Source organism: Falco rusticolus, chromosome 1, assembly GCF_015220075.1.
Source record: "Falco rusticolus isolate bFalRus1 chromosome 1, bFalRus1.pri, whole genome shotgun sequence".
Classification (NCBI taxonomy): Eukaryota; Metazoa; Chordata; class Aves; order Falconiformes; family Falconidae; genus Falco; species Falco rusticolus.
This window is the reverse complement of record NC_051187.1, coordinates 73,588,296-73,609,430: the sequence shown is the minus strand read 5'-3', so window position 1 is coordinate 73,609,430 and position 21,135 is coordinate 73,588,296. Positions and strand designations below refer to the sequence as shown.

General features: G+C 35.8%; 1 protein-coding gene across 2 annotated transcripts in view; it reads right to left on the bottom strand.

Moving 5' to 3' along the window:
• Positions 1-5,781: 5,781 nt before the first annotated feature.
• Positions 5,782-21,135, bottom strand: part of RAB28 (RAB28, member RAS oncogene family) — a 66,092-nt gene continuing 50,738 nt past the window's right edge. Inside the window, exons 5-8 of one of the 2 annotated variants that reach the window (XM_037384674.1) lie at positions 16,657-16,760; positions 13,758-13,835; positions 7,378-7,478; positions 5,782-6,485 (exon numbers count right to left, since the gene is read on the bottom strand). In XM_037384674.1, coding sequence (XP_037240571.1) covers positions 7,383-7,478; positions 13,758-13,835; positions 16,657-16,760 — 278 coding nt within the window. In that variant the 3' untranslated portion in view covers positions 5,782-6,485; positions 7,378-7,382. The remainder of the gene's footprint in view (positions 6,486-7,377; positions 7,479-13,757; positions 13,836-16,656; positions 16,761-21,135) is intronic. The other variant, XM_037384682.1, reaches the window with a different exon arrangement.

Here is a 21,135-nt window from a genome sequence, read left to right as displayed (position 1 = left end):
TTCTCTGTTTCTGATATATTATGGATCTGAGGAGCATTTGTTCCAAAAACAGCAACTTGCCCAATGTCAAGTTAATGCTCTGATCACAACCAAACCACATTTCAACTTTTTTTTGTTGTTGCTGCAGCTTCTATATCATTCATGCTAGGCAAGAGTATCAGAAAAACAACTCAATATATGAGAAGCACCTCCTTTCATTTTTTTTTCTTTTTAACTTGGGAGTGGCTTTAGTTTATACCCTTCATAATGGGTAGAAAATTTAAGAACAACACTGAAATTCCTGGAAGAACTTTAGCCTCAAAGGCATTATTTCAATGGAGCCAGAATTTCTGTGTCAGCAAAGTATGCCAGAATGTATTTAGCTTCAAGTGTGTACTTAAACCATGTAGACTTCAAGGGAACTTAAATACATGCTTAATTTTGAGATACGCTTAAGTGCTTTTAGTGAATAGTATTGAACCACAGCATTCACCTCTTTGTAGAGGAGAGAATGCTTTCCAAAGCACGGTGTGTGTCTTTCAATCCTCCTTTGATGTTGCTTAGTCTACTTTGTTTTTAAAAGCTCACCAGAAATCAAAAAGGATTAGTAGGTCATGATCCTGCAAGCTACCTGGTATGGATCAGCCCAGGAAAGGGCAGAAATGGAGTTTAGCTAGCAAAGAAAAAATGTTTGCCTGGAGCAGTCTACAGGACTAGTTTTCTGAGGCACAGATTAGTTTAAAGCAGTTCGGTGGTTTATTTTGTATTTATAATCGTTATCATTCTAAAGACTATTTTAAATAAGTAAAGTAGAAAGCAGAATATAGGATATTTTGCAGACCATAAGACATGAAGATTACTATTAACGTGTATTAAACACCTTCATCCATGCCAGTGATACCTCATACAACAAACAGTTTTTTCCACTCATCCTTAAAAGAAAAACTTTCTTGAACCAAAGCACAATTACCACATCTTGTTTTTTAAATGGGGACTTGAATTAATATTTTTATAAAAGCATTGATTGCCAATATGACATTAGAGAGCAGAGGCAGAAAAAGTCTTGAAAGTGAAATTAAAAAAAGATCTGGATTCCTATTTCCTCCAGAATTCTGTGCTCTAAATGTGGTATCTGAGCAAACACAAGCTCTTGACCTCAAATCTATATTCTTCTCCGAGGTTCGTCCACTAGGATAAGGAATGCTGTGTAACAGTTAAATACAAAACAAACCTGAAATTGGTACCTTCTGAGGTTTGGTCCTGACCAGCCTTTGAAACAAGATTGCTTTCAGTCAATTGGTTATTTCAGCACTTGACATCACCCCCACATAAAACAAGGCAAATGGCCAATTAGCTAACTGGAAGTTTTCCAGTTCAAAATAGTGCCAAAATGAACGAAGATGAAGTGGAGTTAAAAAAAAAAAAGTTTAAATTGGCTGAACAGTCAGCTCTCTATGGGAAGCTGAAAATAGAAATCAGTTCATGGAACTCAGGAGCTTCACTATCTTCTATTTGGGGAAGATCAAACTTCGGCATTTGCAAGTTAAACAGGGATCCCCAAGGCTTCTAGAGAGTACTTTATAAAAAGAGGTTTTATATAGGACCTGTGTATTTTGCAAATAAAACTGTAACACATTAAATTCTAATCTCATTCTATTCATAGCATCTGAAATCAAGAGTATAAATTTGCTTCCTATGGATAATTACCTGGACTGAGAGTTTTAATCTCACATGTATGCCATTACCCCTATGCAAACATGGATAAATTTTGGCTTTTTCTTTTCAACAGCATTCAGCTATTTTGACATTTTAAGTGGTTATGAGTTGCTTTTAAATAAAGACAGCCTAAAGAAATCAGATAACATGTTGAGCAGTAGTACTTGAACTGAGAAAGAAAAGAATACAACATTGTAGAATAACCTCTTTGCTTAGGAAATAATGCTCAAATTCCAGAAGGAAAAGTAGTTAACAACGTCAGCTTTGTAAATACAATTTCTATAAAAGTCAATGCTGCTTTAAATACATCTATCAGGCCCCTCATACAAACTCTTAAGCTGCATCAGAAATGAATGCAAGTATTCTAAAGAGGAAAAAAATCTTCTGCAGAAAATTTCCCATTATTAGAAAATTGTTAATTATGTTAAGGAGCAGCAATTTAGTCTTCTGTCAATGACAAAAGATACATGGGATAGTACGGTTCTAGTCAGCTGTACCAAGATTTAATTTGAAAGCACTGAAGACAACAAGTTATGGGGGATTTTGTTTTGCTTGCAGTCAGTTACAGCGGCCAGGCCAGCTCGGAGCAGTGCTCCCGGCATGGCACAGGGACATCCTGACAGGGCTTCGGCGCCACTTCGTCTTCCCTGCGACACCTACATCTTTGGTCTCAGATCAACACATGGAATACAGACATCTTCTAAGCAGTACTCTCTACTACAGCTTGTAAGAAAAGGTCATGATTGTCATGAAACAAAGATAACAAACCTTCTTTGTGAAAAGCAGCCATATTCCTATATAAAAATAAATGTAAAAAGGAAAATGTTATTTCAACTATTTGAATTGCCATCATAATCAAACCCAAAAGAACAGCCAGCTTTAAATATTGCTACAATATTTTTCATTAGAAAATTATAATAAATTCTGGCTACCACATTCATTATCAGGTGCATTTGCCAGTGTTTACTCTGACAAGCAAATTAGTTCTGCATTTAAAAGAAGCCACTTGATGGAAAAGACCTTTAGTTCCAATGAAACCCAAACAGTGCTTTATGGATCAGGTTTTTTTTTGGTAAATAGACACCTCGTGTTTGCAGGTAGATGGCACAGACAATTTTCAAATCCCTCAAAAGAGCACACCGCATTAATTTTTCTAGTGATTTTGTATGTGTCCTTTAATTTTTTTTAAAGTTATTCTGGTTAAAAAAGAAGCCTCATGTTTTCATAACTTTTATGAACTGTCAAAATAATGATGTATTCAGAGAGGAGATCATGAACTCATTGCAGGTTCTGGCACTCACAGCAGCCATTAATAAGGGAAAATAAAATGCCTTTACACTTCTGTTTGTGAAAGACTCAACTTGACCCCACCAAGTTTCAGAATCACAAAAGACAAGCTGCATGAATCTAGTAACGCATCAAACACATGTTTTAAAAGCACTGGTGATCTAATGTACAGCCAGACACGACATACCTATCGGCATCCACCACATCACAGCAGACTGACCCTAGCAAGGAGCTGAACTTAGAAACAATTTTTAGGTGTGGAGCTGTTGCTGAAATGATTAGTTACAACAGCTCTAAGCAGGCACATCACTTCACCAGCGTGGATCTGTGTAAGATCAGGGCCTGAACACATTTCTTCCCTTCATCTGGCCTCAGCTTCAGGAAAAAACATGCTTCCCCCTCTCCCCATGTCAATGGACATTAAGCATATGTTGCCTCACTTTTGGAAAGTGTTGCCTTATTTAACTTCATTACTGTTTGCTGAACTGCTTTCAACCAGTTCTCATCTTGCAAAAAACTTTTAAGTGCATTAATATGGCACATGCTTAAACTCCACCATATGTGAATCGTGTGGATCAGGAGAGGGACATGACTTAGGGAGGGAGCACAGGCACTGGGCGGTGGCTTGCCTGCCTCCCCTAAAACACCTCTCTCACTGGACTTGTTTCTATCCCTCTAGTCTCCTGAGAGCCCTTGCCTTCCCTGCAAACAGTGCCTATTCCCTCGCTCCGTGTCACGCAGTCCTCCAGAACTCCCTCTGACCTTTCTGCTCTAGCCTGGTGGAACTCAGGCCATGGCGATGGCAAAGGCGCCCCTACACCTTCAGCCACAGCTGCTGCCTCACTTCCAAGGCAGCCACCACAGCCAAGGATTTAGGCTGCAGCTGGAATCCAAAGGCTCAAGGTGGGGTCCCCAGGGCCAAGCAGAAAGAGCAAAGCTCATTTGTAAGGATTAAAAGGTGGACAGGTAATGGATCTAAATGGGGCAAGAAGGGTAGGGAAAGGCAGGGAGAGTGGAAGTCAGTATACAATACAGAAAATCTGAGAAGGTTAAGAGGGGCAGCAAAAGGAGGGGCTGGGGGCACAGAAGACAAGAGATTCCCAGTTAGCATAAATAATATACATGTATGTTAGGGAGAAAGAATGAAAGCAGCTTGGAAATGTAAACAAAAATCTCTTCAGGGGAGGTAGGGCTTTAACATAGAAAATGGTGAAAAGATCAATGGGAACAAAGCACAAAGGGCTGTACAAGTCAAAGACAGCTAGAAAAACAGGCACTGACAATAAAAGATTGTGATGAGACAGACATAAAAATCCATCTGTAAAATAGCTTGGACTGGGACATGTATCACAGCCTTCATACTGCAAGATTACCCCAAATGTTAAAATAATATTTTTTTCATTATTCAGAGCAACAATGGGCTTTGCATATCAAACTATGAAAAAAGATTTTCTTCTGAAAAGTAAGATTACATAATTTTTTTAGAGAAAAACACTGTTTTGTTTCTAAGATCATGCAACATATTACTTGGGAAGCAGGTTTATGAAGTCGACTCACACGCACTAGAGAAAGATGGCTCTGGCCACCAAGTTGAGCCAGGGCCTGCTCCGCTCCTCCAAGAGGGGGCAGTTCTCATGGATATTTGAATATGTAAGCTGAGTTTGGGACACACATACACCAAGAAACCTGAGGTTTCAAGAGAACTTACCACATGCTTTGGAGGGCATGAACTTGTAAACTTACCAGCTACTTCAGAAAAACTGTTCGAACAGAAGTTCTCATCTGCTGCTAGTGGAGATAGTTCACCTTTCAGTTTGCATTTAACCATAAAGTAAAGATATGCAGTAGGGCACAAACTCCATGGGACAGGAGCAAGAACACAGACTGTAACCCTAGAATGAAAAATTCACACCTACCTTAGTGTAGAAAAATTTCTCAATATCTCAGCTTGTTTCTTAAAATTTCCCACATTTGAATGACAAAATATTACAACACTGTCATTATCATGTAGTTATAACATTATGTGTCAAGTTGCATGTGGAATAGTTTAAAAACAAACTTAGCTTTTTCAATGAACTTGGGAATATACCAAAATAATAACAAATAGCACATTTTACCATCTGCAATCTTTTTTTATTTAACGTGCTAAAATAGTTTAACTATGTTATTAACTACTAATAGGTTAATAGTCCAACTATTAAGTGCTTACTTGAACAGCTTAATAGGAACACTCACTTGAAGGACCTTATCATTTTCACTTAATATACAAGCTTCCTTCACTCAGCCTCATTCATTTTCTAAATCTCCAAATGTTTTGCTGGAATTTTTAGGAAAATAGATTCTAGAGTTAGAATAGGAAAATATTTCTAGTTCGGAATCAAGTTTGCTTAAATTTTCTCTCTTTAGCTTTCTATTCAGATGTGCCAGCAAAGAACTGCATGTCTGAAAGAGACTGCTAGAAAAGGAACAGAGGAGAAATGTGATGGTCACAGAGCAGGCAGCTTTTTATTTGTCATTTACTCTGAACTAGAAAGAAAAGAGTACCAGGCCAAAAGTCATTCAGTTAGTTATTAAAAATGACTGATGCTAACTGATCTATCAACAGTTTCTAATGCATGCTGAATATATCACTCAACATTTACACCCCAAACTGTTGACTGAGCTTCATCCATATTCATGAAGATATATGAGCGTAACAACTACTGCAAGAAGTAAAGCTGATGTAGTAATAAAAATACACAAACACACGAGCATACTTCAGAGCATCCATGGAGACAACTTGAGACTTCAGAAAAGTAATTATTTTTATATTACAGCTTTATTTCAAGCACTGTTTCTTACTGGATACAATTTACACATTTTCCACTATGTATATATATTAACAGAATACTTAAAAAAATCATCCCTAGATAAAATATATTACGTGCTTAAAATTATTCCAGCAATGGCTCTTCCAAGTTACATTTTGCGGAGTGCTAGTTCAGATCACAGGAGGAAAAAAAATAAAAAGAAAGAGAAAAAAAATTTAAAACTGCTTTGGTAAAATACCCTTCCATGCTGATGTCTTTAAAAGTATTTTTAATGCAGGACTTCTTCATCCATTTTTATTCCAGTATCTGTCAAATAGATAGGAGGAAGCATATATAATACAGTTATACTGCTTTATTTAAATATAATTTTAAAGAATACAGGTCTTAATTTTTCAAAGTGTGTGGTCTCACGTTTGAATTTCAGCCGGTCAAAAAACTGCCTGCTGCTTCTCAACGTACGGTGGTGCAATATGTTTTTGAAACCTCTAGTTGCATTGTTGCAATGGTCACTGTTAAAACAAAGTTTCTTTCTGGTAATTCCAGAGCCTGCTTAAGGTAGGAGGACCACCAAAAGTACCAAACCAGAGAAGAATAGCACAGTCACTGAACTGCACACATTGAGCTTCTAGGAGGATTAACGGTTCTTGTCACAGGCTCTTGACTGTAGTTGACAATATCTGCCTTCACCACCCTCTGTCATAAAAGAAAACACAGTAACAATCAGATAATATCCTCATGCTGACAAAGCATTCAACAGATATTTTACTATAAAATATGAGGGGGGAAAAACTGGGCAAAACAGCCACTGCTTTGGGGTTTTTTTTCATTACTTCACAGAAACCCTTATCAGATGCTAATTCTCATTCTAAATACCAGTTAATCCACACTAAGCAGAAGGAAATGCCTTGGTAGGTTTTCACAACACTACAAATGGAACATGACTTTTTTGCAAAAGCAACAAATACAGTTTTACTTCCATGAAAGTTGTTCTGTATGGAAACAATAAAGCAGTATTTGTTTGCAAAGACTATGGTATGCATTCTTTAAGAATAACTGCCTAAATTGTAACTGGAAATTGTATGTAAGTTTGTCTTTCCATCTTTACTCCAAACACTTCACAGGAAAATATGGACAGAATTCAAAGTAAATTCCAAACATAACTATATTTCAAACAAGTTTTGATAGTCAAACTGACTAATGTTTCTTTTCTAATACAGAACCAACAGATACTACCCATTCTATTTACAAAGCATTTGATAAGACTGTTGGTCTCTCCTATATAAGAAGGAAATGAGATTCCAATTTAGTGTCCATTTGAGGCAGCTATCTAACATTTTGAATATACAGCACTGAAGGACCTTCCTAATACAGTAACATGAAGTATTTCAAATTTGCTATGAACTCTCATGGTTTCTCTCAGAAACACCATGTAATTGTACACAGAGTTCCAAATTAATATGTTAAGTATTACAAGTGCTTACAAATACAAAATATATTTTTCCAATCAAACGTATTGCAACAGGTAAAAGTAATGCAGCTTAGAAAAAACAAGAACAAAACAAAACCCCAAGTTTTCCATCAATACCTGAACTACTGCATTGAGCAGACTTTGCTCTGGCAGTTGGAAGTGTTGTGCTGTTGATTATCTTCTTCAGGATATTTCACTAGTTCTGCCCTGACAACATGCTGTTAATCATGTATCAACGTAATGGATAGCGAGCAAGGAGAAGAATGTTAAAAGAGAAGGAAAAAAAATGGAGATATTCATCAGTAGTTGCAAAGAATGAATGAATGATATAAGACTACGCAAAGCAAAACAAAAGCACATTTGTTTTCAGGCCATATGATACAAGAGCAGTGTGTCTAGCCGAAAGCGTCACTACCAGCATCAGGGCTGCTTCTCAAGCTTCTTCAAGGACATGCCCTTTCAAAGCACTGAAGGGAAACGTTCAAACGTGCAACCAATGAAAGTGTATTAAAGCAAGAGAAGGAAGGGAATAAAAAGGAAGGCAACTCAGTGGAAGAAAAGATGACAATGGCCTAATCTTTTCAGTCTAGGGTATCTAAATATTACATCAGTTAGCTTCCTAGCAACAATTGTTACAAGTGCATTAGATGTACACATGGATCTTTTCCATCACATTAACTATCACGTTATAACCAAATATAGAATAAAAAACAGTAACAAACTAACAACCTCACATCTGAGTGCTGCAAGCTTTGGTTTTTCTTTACTTCACATAAAAATAAAAGGCTCTCATTTTTCCCCTTAAAGACAAACAAAACTGTTGAAAGTTTTGTCGCTATTAGTAGTATTCATGCAAAGGGGAGAAAAATTCTCAGAACAATTTCAGCAAAGAAGTCACAGAACAGGTAGGTCTGCTATGATAGATATCCTAAACCAGTTTAGTGGTTTTTTTTTTAAATACTTCAACTTTTACACAACATATTTTCCAGCATAAACTGAATGGAGAAATGCAGAAATACTGTTTTTTTAAAGGAAACAATATATAAACCGGATTATATGAATATATAAACCACGTATGTTAAAGATACCTCTGCAAATAAAACCCATCCGTCAAGCAAGAGTGAACTGACTGGTAAGGGATCTGGATTTATTAGCTGCTGATGTATTCTTCTTGAGTTTAATTGATCACATTCATATTATCTTATCTAGGGGACACACTCATGATTTACTGGACTCCTGGCCTGATGTTTTCAAGGCAAAGGTTGCTAAATCCCATGTAAGGCAGTAGTAGGAGTTTTAGCATTAAACAGTGTTATCCGACCTCACAAGACCTAGTTTCTTCATACCAATCTTTTGACTGGAGCTGGGGTGGGGGTGGGTGCGGGAGGGAAGTCTTGCAATCAATAGGCAATTAATTGTTCCTTGAAACATTGGTCTAAATCCCATCCTGTAAACACAGGCAGGTTAGTGACCCATGCTTAGGCATGCTGTAGCAAGAAACTGACTATCATAAATGACTTGGATTTTCTAAAGGAATTTCATCTAAATAAGAGTAAAAAAATACTGCTGCAATATTTCTTTTATTAACGTCATGGTAACTAAAAATTTTGTCGTCTTTGTATCAGTTTCTATGTCAAGCATATAATTGCCATGGTTCAAAGCACTGTCAATAACGAGAAATAACCTTTCTTGGTGCAGGTTCTCTGAATTCCAGATCTGACTTCTCTGCCAAATATTTTATTGTAAAAAGCTGGCACACACACCCTAGTTTGCTTAACTGGCATTTAGTTAAACAGAAAACTACACATCACTTACAAAAATGCGAGCTCTTGACAATGCCAAGGAACAAAGCTATACCCCATGCAGTTTTTATAGTACGGTTGAAAGTACAAAATATAGAAAAAAACCATTTCATTATAGTGAAGGAGCTATTTCCTTAAATTTCATCAGATCCTTGTGATTTAAAAGGGAGAGTATTTTGAGGACTGAAAGTCAGAATCTGCAAATTTTTTACTTTGGAACTGCTCCATTTCAAAAACATGCTCTACTTTCCAGTCACGCATAAAAAGTAACCTAGTTCTTTGTTTCACCACAGTTTTGTCCAAATAAAGGTTTGATTAACAGTCATCTCAGCATGTTAACAGACAAGGTTTAGTAGCTCTAGCTGAGATAGTTTAAAAACTTACCACCCCCAAATGTCTGTCCTATTCCTCTGCTGGAGATCACTGCTGCCAAAGGAGAGCTGGTGGAATGTAACGTGTACTTGCACCTCATCCGCTTCAGCACAAAGTCTGGCAGCTTCACTTAAAAACAACTTTCAGCAGCAGTTTAAGCTAAGCTGCACAACTTCACCCTGATGTGGCCAAGGCACATGTTCACCTTCCATTTTCTGATTCTGCTGTGGGAGTGATAAATTCCAGCAAAAGGGCAGTAACAAATAGCTTGGGTTGCATTAATATCTTAAACTGCTGCAGCTGTTTTCTAAAACAATGCATGGTAAATAATTCAGTTTCTAAGGCTTGTTCTTGCAGTTAATTAACAGAAGTTGCACTGTTACTTTGAAGGGAACCAAGAACCCCATCCACTTTTCACAGAGCTTCTGCAGTTCTGCCAGTCATCAAAGCTCAAAAGCCATGAGCCAAGCCCTACAAATCCATACAAGTTAAAATGATTTGTTTGTAATTCCTATTACTCATTTCTAGCCACCTGTAAGTCACTTCTAAGATCTTCCTAGTGACTGTGACAATTATAATTGATTTTAAACACAAGAAATATGATTTTCAGGCATAAAATCAAAAGTGCTAGAAACAATGTTTTAAAGAGTAGTCTCAATATTAGACAATCAGTAACAATGAAGAAATATGTAATAAAACTTAATTGACATGTAGGATTTCATTGTTGGCATTTTACACAAACTTAGTATTTCATTTTATATTTTGTTACCACCTAGACTGAATGAAGACATCTGATGTTCTCTGACAAGCATATTCAAGCAGCAACCTTGTAATTTTTCAAAATGAGGAAATCTCATGTTACACAAATATGAAAAATGCAAAGATATAATCCAGCGTATAAGTAGTGCACATCTGTAAAAACTAAAATGTATTTTACTCTGTTTAAAGATTAAATCCAAGTCAACACTTGCGTACTTACTGATTTAAGGATGAGTCACACTTACTATTGTATTGGTTTTATTTGTTTCTTTATAGCTTTTATCTAGTATCCATCTATCCACTTTTATAGTCCAATAGCTAGAGTATTAAATGCCTAAAAATTTTAAGGAACACACTCACATAACTGTTCCACAACTTAAGAAAGCCCTATGCCTATTCTACAGATGGAGGGAAAGTCTGTGGTCAATCAGAAACCTAGTAATGACAACATCATCTCACACCACGTCCTTCCAGCCAAGAGATCAGCTCCATGCTATTGGGAAACAGCATCTACACATTACTCCAATTAGGCTTTTCCACTCTAGACTAATTAATTTCTCTCAAGACATATCCCTCTATTCATCTCCCTGAGGACATGAAGATTAGTTTTCCTTCTCCAGTTTTATGCAAAGATTTCCCTTTTCTATCTTAAGTGACCAGGGTATTTGGTTCCATACAACAATGAATCTTAAGATACAACCAACAGACCCTCCAATACAGTTCCCATTGGTTTCTCACTAAGTTAAATGGGGGCAATTCTTACAGCCCACTCAAAATAGCACTCTCAAAGGAAGCAAATGTTTTACTGGTAACAACCGTTGCTTGTTCGGAGTAGATTGAAGCTATGCTCGATTAGCAGAACTTTGCAAAGTCAGGCAGCTGCTTTCCAGCATTCTCTCTCTAGCTGCATGCACAGTGTAGCACCACGTAGAGACTTCTGCTGTACCTGAATGGCGACAATGAAGTTTTTCTGTCCAGCTCCGTTTTCTGGCTTTGTTTCTTTCTTTCTTCTTTTGTTGTTCTTGGTTCTTTAGGGTTTGGGAATTCTTTTATCTTTTTTAGTTTTATCACTATAGCTTGGAAACGCATTAACAGCAATATGTGGGCCACAGTGAGTATTTAATTTATGCATATTAGCTATTCATAGGCTATTGCTACTGCAATTTTGCATAATACAAACTTTGTCTGATCCACGTATTGCATATTGCATTGATCCGCTCAACAAAATTAAAAACTGTAATTACAATGCTAAGGTAAGAGGAAGCCTACTTAAAGCTGATACCAATTTGACATAAGTAGCTATGTATTCTTGAGTCAGGGCTGTATTAAGATTCTTACTTTAAAAAAAAACGTAAAAATACACACTTTCTTTAGAAAGCTACCATTTTCTGTATAACCCCATTTATTATATTCTCTTTTTAAGGTATTTGAATACCTGTCTACAAGCTTACACCTGAGTTACCAGAACACAACACGACACAGCACAGAGAGGTCTAAGACTAATGTTCCAGTGCTAGCTAAACAACCGAAGAAAAATTAAAGAACTCTTATGTGCTGAATTATTTATATGCAAATAAACATGGAGCTCAGAACAATAGATGGATGGTGCCTTAGTAGTAAAGGATTATTGAAAAGACACACTCAATATTTCTCTACCTATAAATTACATCTTTTCAAAGCACCTTAGCTTTGCATGTTAGATATGCATTGTAAGTGTATTTTACCATTTTACTGTTTGCAATACAGTTTTCTAGTTAACCACTTCAACACAGATTGTAAACACTGCTGTGGCAAAACACTTTCAGAAATTACATATTTATTGTACATTTCAAAAAGCAGGAGACCAAGCTTACCTAAGAAATGTTTTGCTTTTTTTTTTTTTTAAATAAACTTGTTGACTTATTTTGTGGTACTTGTTTAATGTTGGTAAAACTAGAAGTTCCAGTATATTATACCACTAGAACAGCTACTTTTTGGTTCAGTAAGTAAATTTAAAATAAGTGTATTGTAATCTCAAACGTCATTATAGTAAGGGTTGCCTCAGTAGGACAATCTTCTGGTTTTGAGGTTTCTGAAACTGGGTTCGCATAAAATCTTTCTGGTTTAAACCTATGCACACAGTCTTACTGGCAGGAAAATTATTTTTAGAAGCAGGAACTAGAAGAAGGTGGTGGTAAGAAAAAGGGGGTTATATTAGAAACGCTCTTGCTTGCTTGCTTTCTTGAACAATTAACACATTTTTGCTCTCCTAACTTTCCGTGGTAAAAACTCAGTGACTTCCAACTCTGACAGACATAGTAAAGCAAGGACTCACATTTTAATTAACATAGTTACAGCTCAAATTTTTAAAAACGGCAAAACCATCTTTTCCCAATTAATTTGTAAGGTCCTAAAACAATGCTTTCATTAGGGCCATTTTGCATACAGCAATTACTGAACAGCATCAACTGCAGCAAAGCTCTGCTACAGTCCACAGCAGGACATACATGGAGCAGGGTTTTGCCATGTGTTCACAGTGAAATCACTATATTCACATCCCTAACTGACTGCTAACCCATCTAAGAGAATGGGAGACAATCTTCTTGACGACCTTCCCACCTAGTGCAGTGGAACGTTCTCCCCTCTCTCAGTCCTTTCTAACTGCAGAGGAAATGGCAGAAAATCCCCTAGATAACACTCATAATGCAAAGAACAAAACACAAAATGCAAGAGCAGAAATCATGCTGCTCCTTTAGGGGGCAATTATTTGGGACTGGTAGGGTGAGAAAAATAATCACAGATGCCAGGGAGCCATAATAGCTCCCCAAACGCGTGACTCCACAGGTCTGCCTGCCACTAAGAATGGGTATACTGAACCAGAATAGGATTAATTTCTCATTTGCATATCAGGATAAAATGGGAAATAGTGACCTTACAAAGTCAATATCCCTTCCCAGAGTCAGACAGTCACAGCTGAGGTCCTGTATTATACAGGTACACAATGAAGACTAAAATCTGAGATTATCGAACGTAAGATTTGATATAGTTAATTCCTGACTCTCTGACAACTAATATTTTTACTGTATAATTACAATGAAGATAGATTTGGAAAATTTCTACTCACAGAAGCTTACATGCTCTATCACTTACATGTTTAGTGTTCTAAAATGAAATTTGGTTTTAAATACGTAAAGAATTAAAAAAGAACAATTGTCATAAAAACTGTATCTGACATCAATATACAGTATTTAATGTATACATAAGAGTATCTTCCATGCTACCTGTACATTACATGCATACATACAGATGTTTTAACCTCTAAACCAATTCTAAGCACTATTTTTAAAGAAACAGCTCTCAAACTAAAGGGTTTTATTCTAATTTTTTGAACATATATTTTCTTCTTTCATCAAGTTTATCATGATGGATAAATATAGAATTATATTATTTAAAAGCTGTTGTGAAAGTAAATAATTGTCTTCAGACCAACAAATGCAGCTGCTTTAAAAAAAAACTCATTGCAAATAACTGTCCTTTAATACTAAATAAAATACTAAGAAAAAATACGTATTTGTGGAAAATCACCTGTGATTGTTCCAATTCTGCTTTGTTTAATTTGATGCCAAGTATATCAGCAGCAATTCTCTGAAAACACAGGAAGACCTATGGAAAAAAATTAAATTGCATTTAAATGATTAAAAACAGACATCCTTGAGGTTCTTTCAAATGTATCATACCATTTTTGAACTGTAAACAATGGGATATACAAAATTATGACCTGTGCAAAACAGATCTGAAAATAACCTCATCTGGTACATTCAATTTTGTTTAAAAATTGGAGAAAATAACTCAACAATAGTACAAGGAATGAACAGTATGCTGGATTGTTAAGCAAAACTTCTACTGTGCCTCCAGAGACCGAAGTTTAAACAAGCTTTTACACAACCCACCTCTCAAATACTACTCTCAGTGCTATAAAATATGAATAAGGGTATTCACTAACGTTTAGCACAAAAATATATCACCAGCATATTGTGCAACAGAGGTGTAGGTTTCTGGAATTGAGAACAACAGAACTGAGCATCAAGTTCACCAAAATCTCTACTACACACATTTAAAAAACATTAGCATTACAAAAGCCAAGCAATAATACATTTGTTCTGAAAAGTCTTATAAAACATTCTGGTTGTTGCAGTGAATAGAAGCATCTAGGAAACAAGATTTGTATGGCATGCAGCAGCCTGGCAGAGTTAGAGTTTGGACACGGTTTGACAGATAACATTGGGTGGCAATACTATCTTAAATAACACCTTTACTTCATCTCAATCCAGTCCACCAATCTTACTGTTTAGGCAGCTGGATTTTAAATGAGATTAAAGAACACAAGAGATGTTAAAGAGAGGAGCTTAAGCTTGCACTGCGGCTGAACACTACTGTCAAGCTACACGTTGTTTGACTGAGCTCAAAATCTGAACTACTAACATTGCTCTTCATCATGCAGCTGCCACTCCCAAAAGGGAAGTCCTGTGTAAGGGCTTTTAGTAATTTTCAATGAAAAATCAAAAAATTACCATTTACACAATGTCTCCTTATACCTGACACTGAAACCAGTAACGGATTAGTGGCACAACCAACCAACATGGCACAACCATGGTCAATTCCAAAATAATTTCTATTTCTCTGAACTACCTGGTCTATTCTACTGGCATCCCCACAGCAAGAAAGGAAATCCTGAACAGGCTTCCCTTCTCCAGACACCTACTTTAACCCGCATCAGGCTCTCAGGTGTACTGAGCTAGATCGTCTGCCACAAGGATGCTTTGTGCATAAAACATTAGGCACAAATTCAGTGCTTTAGCTATGAAATTTGATGGACAGTATGACAGCTATACTAAATCTTTCCTGACTTTTTTTCTCCCCTGAGGAGACTTTCGGGCTTTTCTATGTACATTAAATTATCTTTTGCAAACAATTTTGTTGGAAAGATCTGAGGTAAACAAAACAAATAATTTGTCTTAACTGAGTATTTAAGACTCTTCTAGACTATATCCACAGCAGCAATGGATGGCCTCTTCTTCTGTCCTGTCTAGGGTAAACACCCTGTCTTTCCTGCATAACTACCAAAATACATGAAGATTTTGAAAGGCCACTATGCGGTAACAGTGAAAGAGTTCATTCAAATTTATATTGAAACTAAAAATGAATGACTGTAAACTCATACCTTCTTTTGTTAGTAGATATTTAAACAGAGATTTCTGGCTAATGCTTTCTAGGTATGTTCACATTCACTTTTGTTTTTAAACAGTTTAAAAAAGTACAATCAGCATATATAGTGGGATGTGTAATTCATGAATCAATTAAAAAGATAGATTCATTCATAATTTTTAATGTTAAAGATTTGAACCTTATAAAAAGAACTGGTTTTTCTTCCTATTACCAAATCCCACAAAAAGGTTGTCTCCTTGAGAAAGGAAGATATTTTATCAGATGCACATTTCATTGAGTGAAGTATTATAAAGTTACAAAAAAGCTCAACTTTTCACACTGAAAACTAAAAATTATGCCGAAGATTTTATACAAACTATAAGGAGAATCAGCACTCACTGTGTTTGTAATAGCAGTATTGTTAAGACTTCACAGAAAAAACATTACATTATAAAATTAGGCAGTCCATTGTATAAGTTTCATCAAAGGTCTTATAATAAGGATTCCATTTCTATTACAGGATTATGGATTATACCCTCATACAATTAAACATGGTCTTACTGTTCAATAACATTAAAAATAAATTATGTTGTCAATAAGTAACATTAAGGAGATAGATACAGGACTGTTTTATGGGAATGTGACATTATGCACATGACAGATATCTAGCAAAACAATATGATGTCATTTAATTTGACTGATACAGTCAACTGAAAAAGAACCTTTTCTTCCATACATTTCCAACTAAAACAAACCACTCAGCTCAGAGTCAAAAGACTCTTCATAAACATACTCTGCAAAGGATTATAAATACCATAATGTTCATATTTCAATGGACCTGCAGAGGGAGTGTCTCTCATGGCTCAGGACCCATAATAAAAACTTTGATTGCAATAGGGTCCTGTGATGTTATCAACTGTTGAAAGTTCCTATATTGATAGTCTATAAGACGGGAATCCATCTGAAATGAAGAAATACATTTAACTACAGACAGATAGCAAACAGAGATCCAGCTGGTCTCAGTCATCTTGTTGATGTATAAACTAGATCATTTCCATATTAAAATCTATACTTCAAACTTCAAATCAGATGAGAAGCCGCTGTAACTAATAAAGAATATATACACTCATACAAAGATTATTTTTCATGGAACTAGGCAGGGCAAAAAGGACCTGCAGCAGCCCAAGTTCTCAATGGTTTGATATGTGGAGTATAATAAAATAGCATCTTTAAAACAAAAACAAAAAAAATCTACAAGGGTTTTATTTTTCTTACTCACAGAATCTCCTGTCTTGGCCGACACAAAATGGCTACTGAAATTGTTTTCCTGACAAAATCGCTGGTGCTTGTCAACTTTCACTGTGCGCATATGCTCCAGGTCAACTAAAAATAATTTGAAGAAAGGAAAAATTACTACAGTGGAGCCCATTCAGTTACCTGTCTTTGAAATTTTTCATTGGAAACATATGAGATGTAATCTGTTCCTTCACAGGTGTATGCAAATCCAAGTTTCTTTCTTTTTATAATCATTTGCTAAAATAAAAATAAGTAAAAACATTAGATTAATTTTATTTGCAAACTAAATTGAAACCACAATTTAAATTGTACAGTCAAATGCAACAAATTCTTATCTGAAATAAAGGACAAATATAATTCTGGATACACAAACAATTTGTAACAATTTTACTGCTAACTACATGCAAAAATCTGAGACATAACTAAATTTTGCACATTCTTTTTTGCAAGCATGATGCATATTGGAGATTCCAGTGTAATCTAAAGACTTTTACAAAACAGAGTTCACCAAGCACATCTGAATCTACATATTTTTTCCTCAGTAAAAAATGTAAACAAGTTATAAAGAACTTTATTGTAGTACATGGTAGAGCAAAAACATTCCCTATAATAAAAATTAACCGAGTAAAAACACTGATGCTTAGTTACTTGCACATGAAGCTTTCAATTCCACAAAGGTATGGTTCAGAAAATTAAAAACAGTAAAATTTCACGTGTCACACGCATTTTCATTTTTATCATTTTACAACCATTGCAAATAGAGCGAAGCTTTCAAATGGTATTTTATGTTTAAAAACACCAGTTGCTTCCAAAACAACATGGAACTCAAATCTTGCACAGATTTTATTGTGTACATTCCAGTTTCTCCAAATCTGATCCTAAGGTAACTGGAAACTATATTGAACAGTTTCTCTCTTTTATTGCATTACAGTTCCTATAAGGGTGTTGACTCAATGCTGACAAATTATAAGGCAAATATATTCAGAAGGATTTAAGGACAACCAGGCTCTTTCAGTCAATACAGGAAAAAAAAACTTAAACTGATTTCCTGAGGAAGGGACCCAACTGACTTGTAAAAACTTGTAAATTTGCAAATCTAGTAAGTCTGCATAATAGTGTCATTTGATTATCAGCTGAAAAAATGCTCTCCTACTACATAAAAGGCTTTATTTTACAATGATACTGGAGGTCTTTAATTTGTAAGCTCTGGAGATTTTCTCTTGGAGATTTTTAGTCTAACAGGGGATTCCTACACCCCATTTATACTGCTTACCTTGGTTAATGTGGAGTTTTTGCCAATTATTACTGTTCCTTGCACATCAGTAAAGCCTTGTTTATAAGAACAGGCCTAAAATCATCCAGTTACCACAGGCATTAATTTGTGAAGGACTAAAATACTAAGCTATTAACACTAATGTTTGCAGTACAGTTTTTCGTAATACTAAACGCAGAATATATAGTTTCACAAAAAATAGGAAGAACAAATACATCTACTAAGATAAACCCCAAAGTCAATAACAATTTTGTTAAAAACTCAAGCAGTCTATGTAATAGCTACTTAACTTTTTTCTCTGAAAAATAACTACCAGAAAAGAGCCTCTTAAAACACTTTTAAGAATAAAACACAGCATACTGCCTAAACCATATCATTATTAACATTATTTTTACTCTTCACATACTAGCTTTAAGTGCAGCTTGGAAAGCACAACAGTGAGATTACTCTTTTGGGAAAAATAAATATATTTTCTTTATTTTTATTTGATGAGCTTCTTAAAAGAACCTTAACCCCACCTCCAAGTTTCACTCACTGTATTTCTTCAACTATACCCAACTCTAAAAACCTACACACGATTACAACAGAAATAAATAAATAGATAGATAGCATTTACACTGATTGCTCTAAAATACCATGGTGTGCTTATGTAAGTCCATAAACACAAGCTCACAAGTTACAGTCTCTCAAACTCTCTTTCCCAGGAAGGAAAGAAAAGGAAGTAGAAAAACACAACAGCATTCTAAAAGGTTGATGAATTTCCAGGAAGACAATGTCACTGCCATACCGGAAACCATATCCTCAAACGCCTCCTATGTTCTATTCAAAGAAACATCAATAATAATAGATGGTTAGTGGAGCATGTACTTTACTACAGTAGAGAAATTAAAAGTCTAACGGACTGGAAGTGAAAATTAAATTAAATTATGTTTCTGAATTTTGCATAATTCTCAGTCCCTCTCCCCACTTACAAGTATTTCACCTTGTGCCTTCTGAATGATGGGCAGCCTGCTATGAACTGTATGGCTACTGTTATGCTAGATAACTGCCAGATAGCTGTGCATGTGCACACTCTCAGTCCTCTGTAAATGCAAGGCAATTCATGTTACATTAGCTCTCAATGAAAGAGAGCACAGTTTTAGTACAAGAAAAGGGTTTCAAGCATTAATAAATATTTAACCATACAAAGCTGCAGTTTGCAGTCAATGACTATGCTAGTTCAAATTACTTTGCATTGCTACAGGCTAAGGGCACGATCATAGTTACTGAAGATCAGCTAAAACAGGGTGAATGGTATGCTGTGGTCCTTTTTTTTGAACATCTGACATTGGTCAGCTCGACAGGCAGAATTCTTAGCACACCAGGAGATAAGTCTTGTCCAGCTTTTATTTAGACATAGCAGCAAAAAGACTTTAAGGAGGAATTTGGGGGAGAAAAATGATTTTCTAAAAAGATGTTTAGAAGAAATGCAGGGACTTCATAGACAGAAAACTAACAGCTGGCCAATGCAGGCTCATATGATGAGCCAATTAACAGCAGGAATAGATATCTTGGGATGAAGGATGGTACTAGAAGGCACTTAAGCCCATGAAAAGTGTAAAGGCAAAGAGAAGTAAGTTCTGGATAAAAAGAAAGAGAATCAGATACATAAATACATTTTGATTTTTACAAACCAAGAAAACAATCTTGCAGAATATTCTAAAATGACTAGATAACATTGCATTGGCCAAGGAAAAGGAAATACTGAAATTAAGATGCAAAATAAGAACATCTGAACTGTGGTAATGGTTATGATAGGCCATATCTAACAAAGGTCTCAAAGAAAGAATCTGTAAGATTTGGATACACATCAAACACAAACATTTAGAGAACGGCCCAAAATGAAGCTTACATGCCAGATGGTACAGTCATCCTCCTCATCTGAACAGAATGAGAAAGACTACAATAGCAGGGGAAAACTTAATAGCTCCATTTTTACCAAGTAGAATATAAACTGATGCCTAGAAATTCACAATGGGATGTCTAAAGGTGACACAAGGATTTTTGTTGGAAAAGTGAAAAGAGACTTAACCATTTGCAAACGGTGACTCTCTAAAGAACACAAATGTTACAAATTAGTACTTTGGGTTAAGTGCTGGAACACAAACTGCTATCTACATTAATAAATTATGTTTTCTGATCATGAAAAGCTAAAGCAACCCTAAAATGTGTAAATCTTACAGAATGCGGTGAGATTATTTCTTTGATCTAGCACTTCTAATATTCTAAAGCTCTTAAAAATGGGACCAACATGTAGGAATGGCAGTTAAAGGTGTAAGTTACCAAAGCCATAGTTAAAGTGTAAAAGGAGTACCTTGCTAATTCCTTGACTATAGAGGAACCACTCCGTTTATTTGCATTAAATAGAATACTGAAATGAACCACATGAAAACTGAAATTGGAAGAAGCAGACAGACATCACGAACAATGGTGAGGGGAGATAGGTCATAGTATTGTTCGCCTGATTGGCAACCCATAGTTGACAGATATATGGAGAGAATGGAGAATTTTTTTGGAGGATGTTTCCCCTCCTGCAACTCTGTTTCCAACCAACTAGTCAAGAGCCCAGCTTTTTGCTTCCCTGGAATACAATTAAACATTCACCTTTAAGCTTGTCTAGTGTGAAGAGTAATTTTAATTAAAACTAGCAAGACAAATTGCTGCTCCATAAGTAACAGATCTACACACGTTTGTATGTACAGGTATCCCATAAAGATACTGGCACAACAAAAATAGATTAGGAACCTCAGGAATTCAGACACGACTGCCACCAACCCAAACAGATCCAAGTGAAAATCTCCCCTCAAAGATGAAACCAGCATAGATCAGTGTCTGCTGTAGCAAAAGTAGGTAAGACTTACTAAAATACTTGCTTCTCATGAACTCTAGAGAATTCCGTTTTGATTTGTAGGTGAGACTAAACAGAGTTCTAGTGAGGTGAAAAAAGAAAACAGAATCCTATGAGAGAAGTATGGAACTCCCACAGAAATCCCAAAGATATTCCCTTTAAGGCATTCCTGAAGATGTGAGAAGAAAAATAGGTAAAAATATTGCAGAATTTAGGTAAGGAAAACGAAGTAAACACCATCATGAAGTAAACACCTCTGTGGAGAGCAAGTGACATTTGGAAGAAGGACAAAACAGTCATTT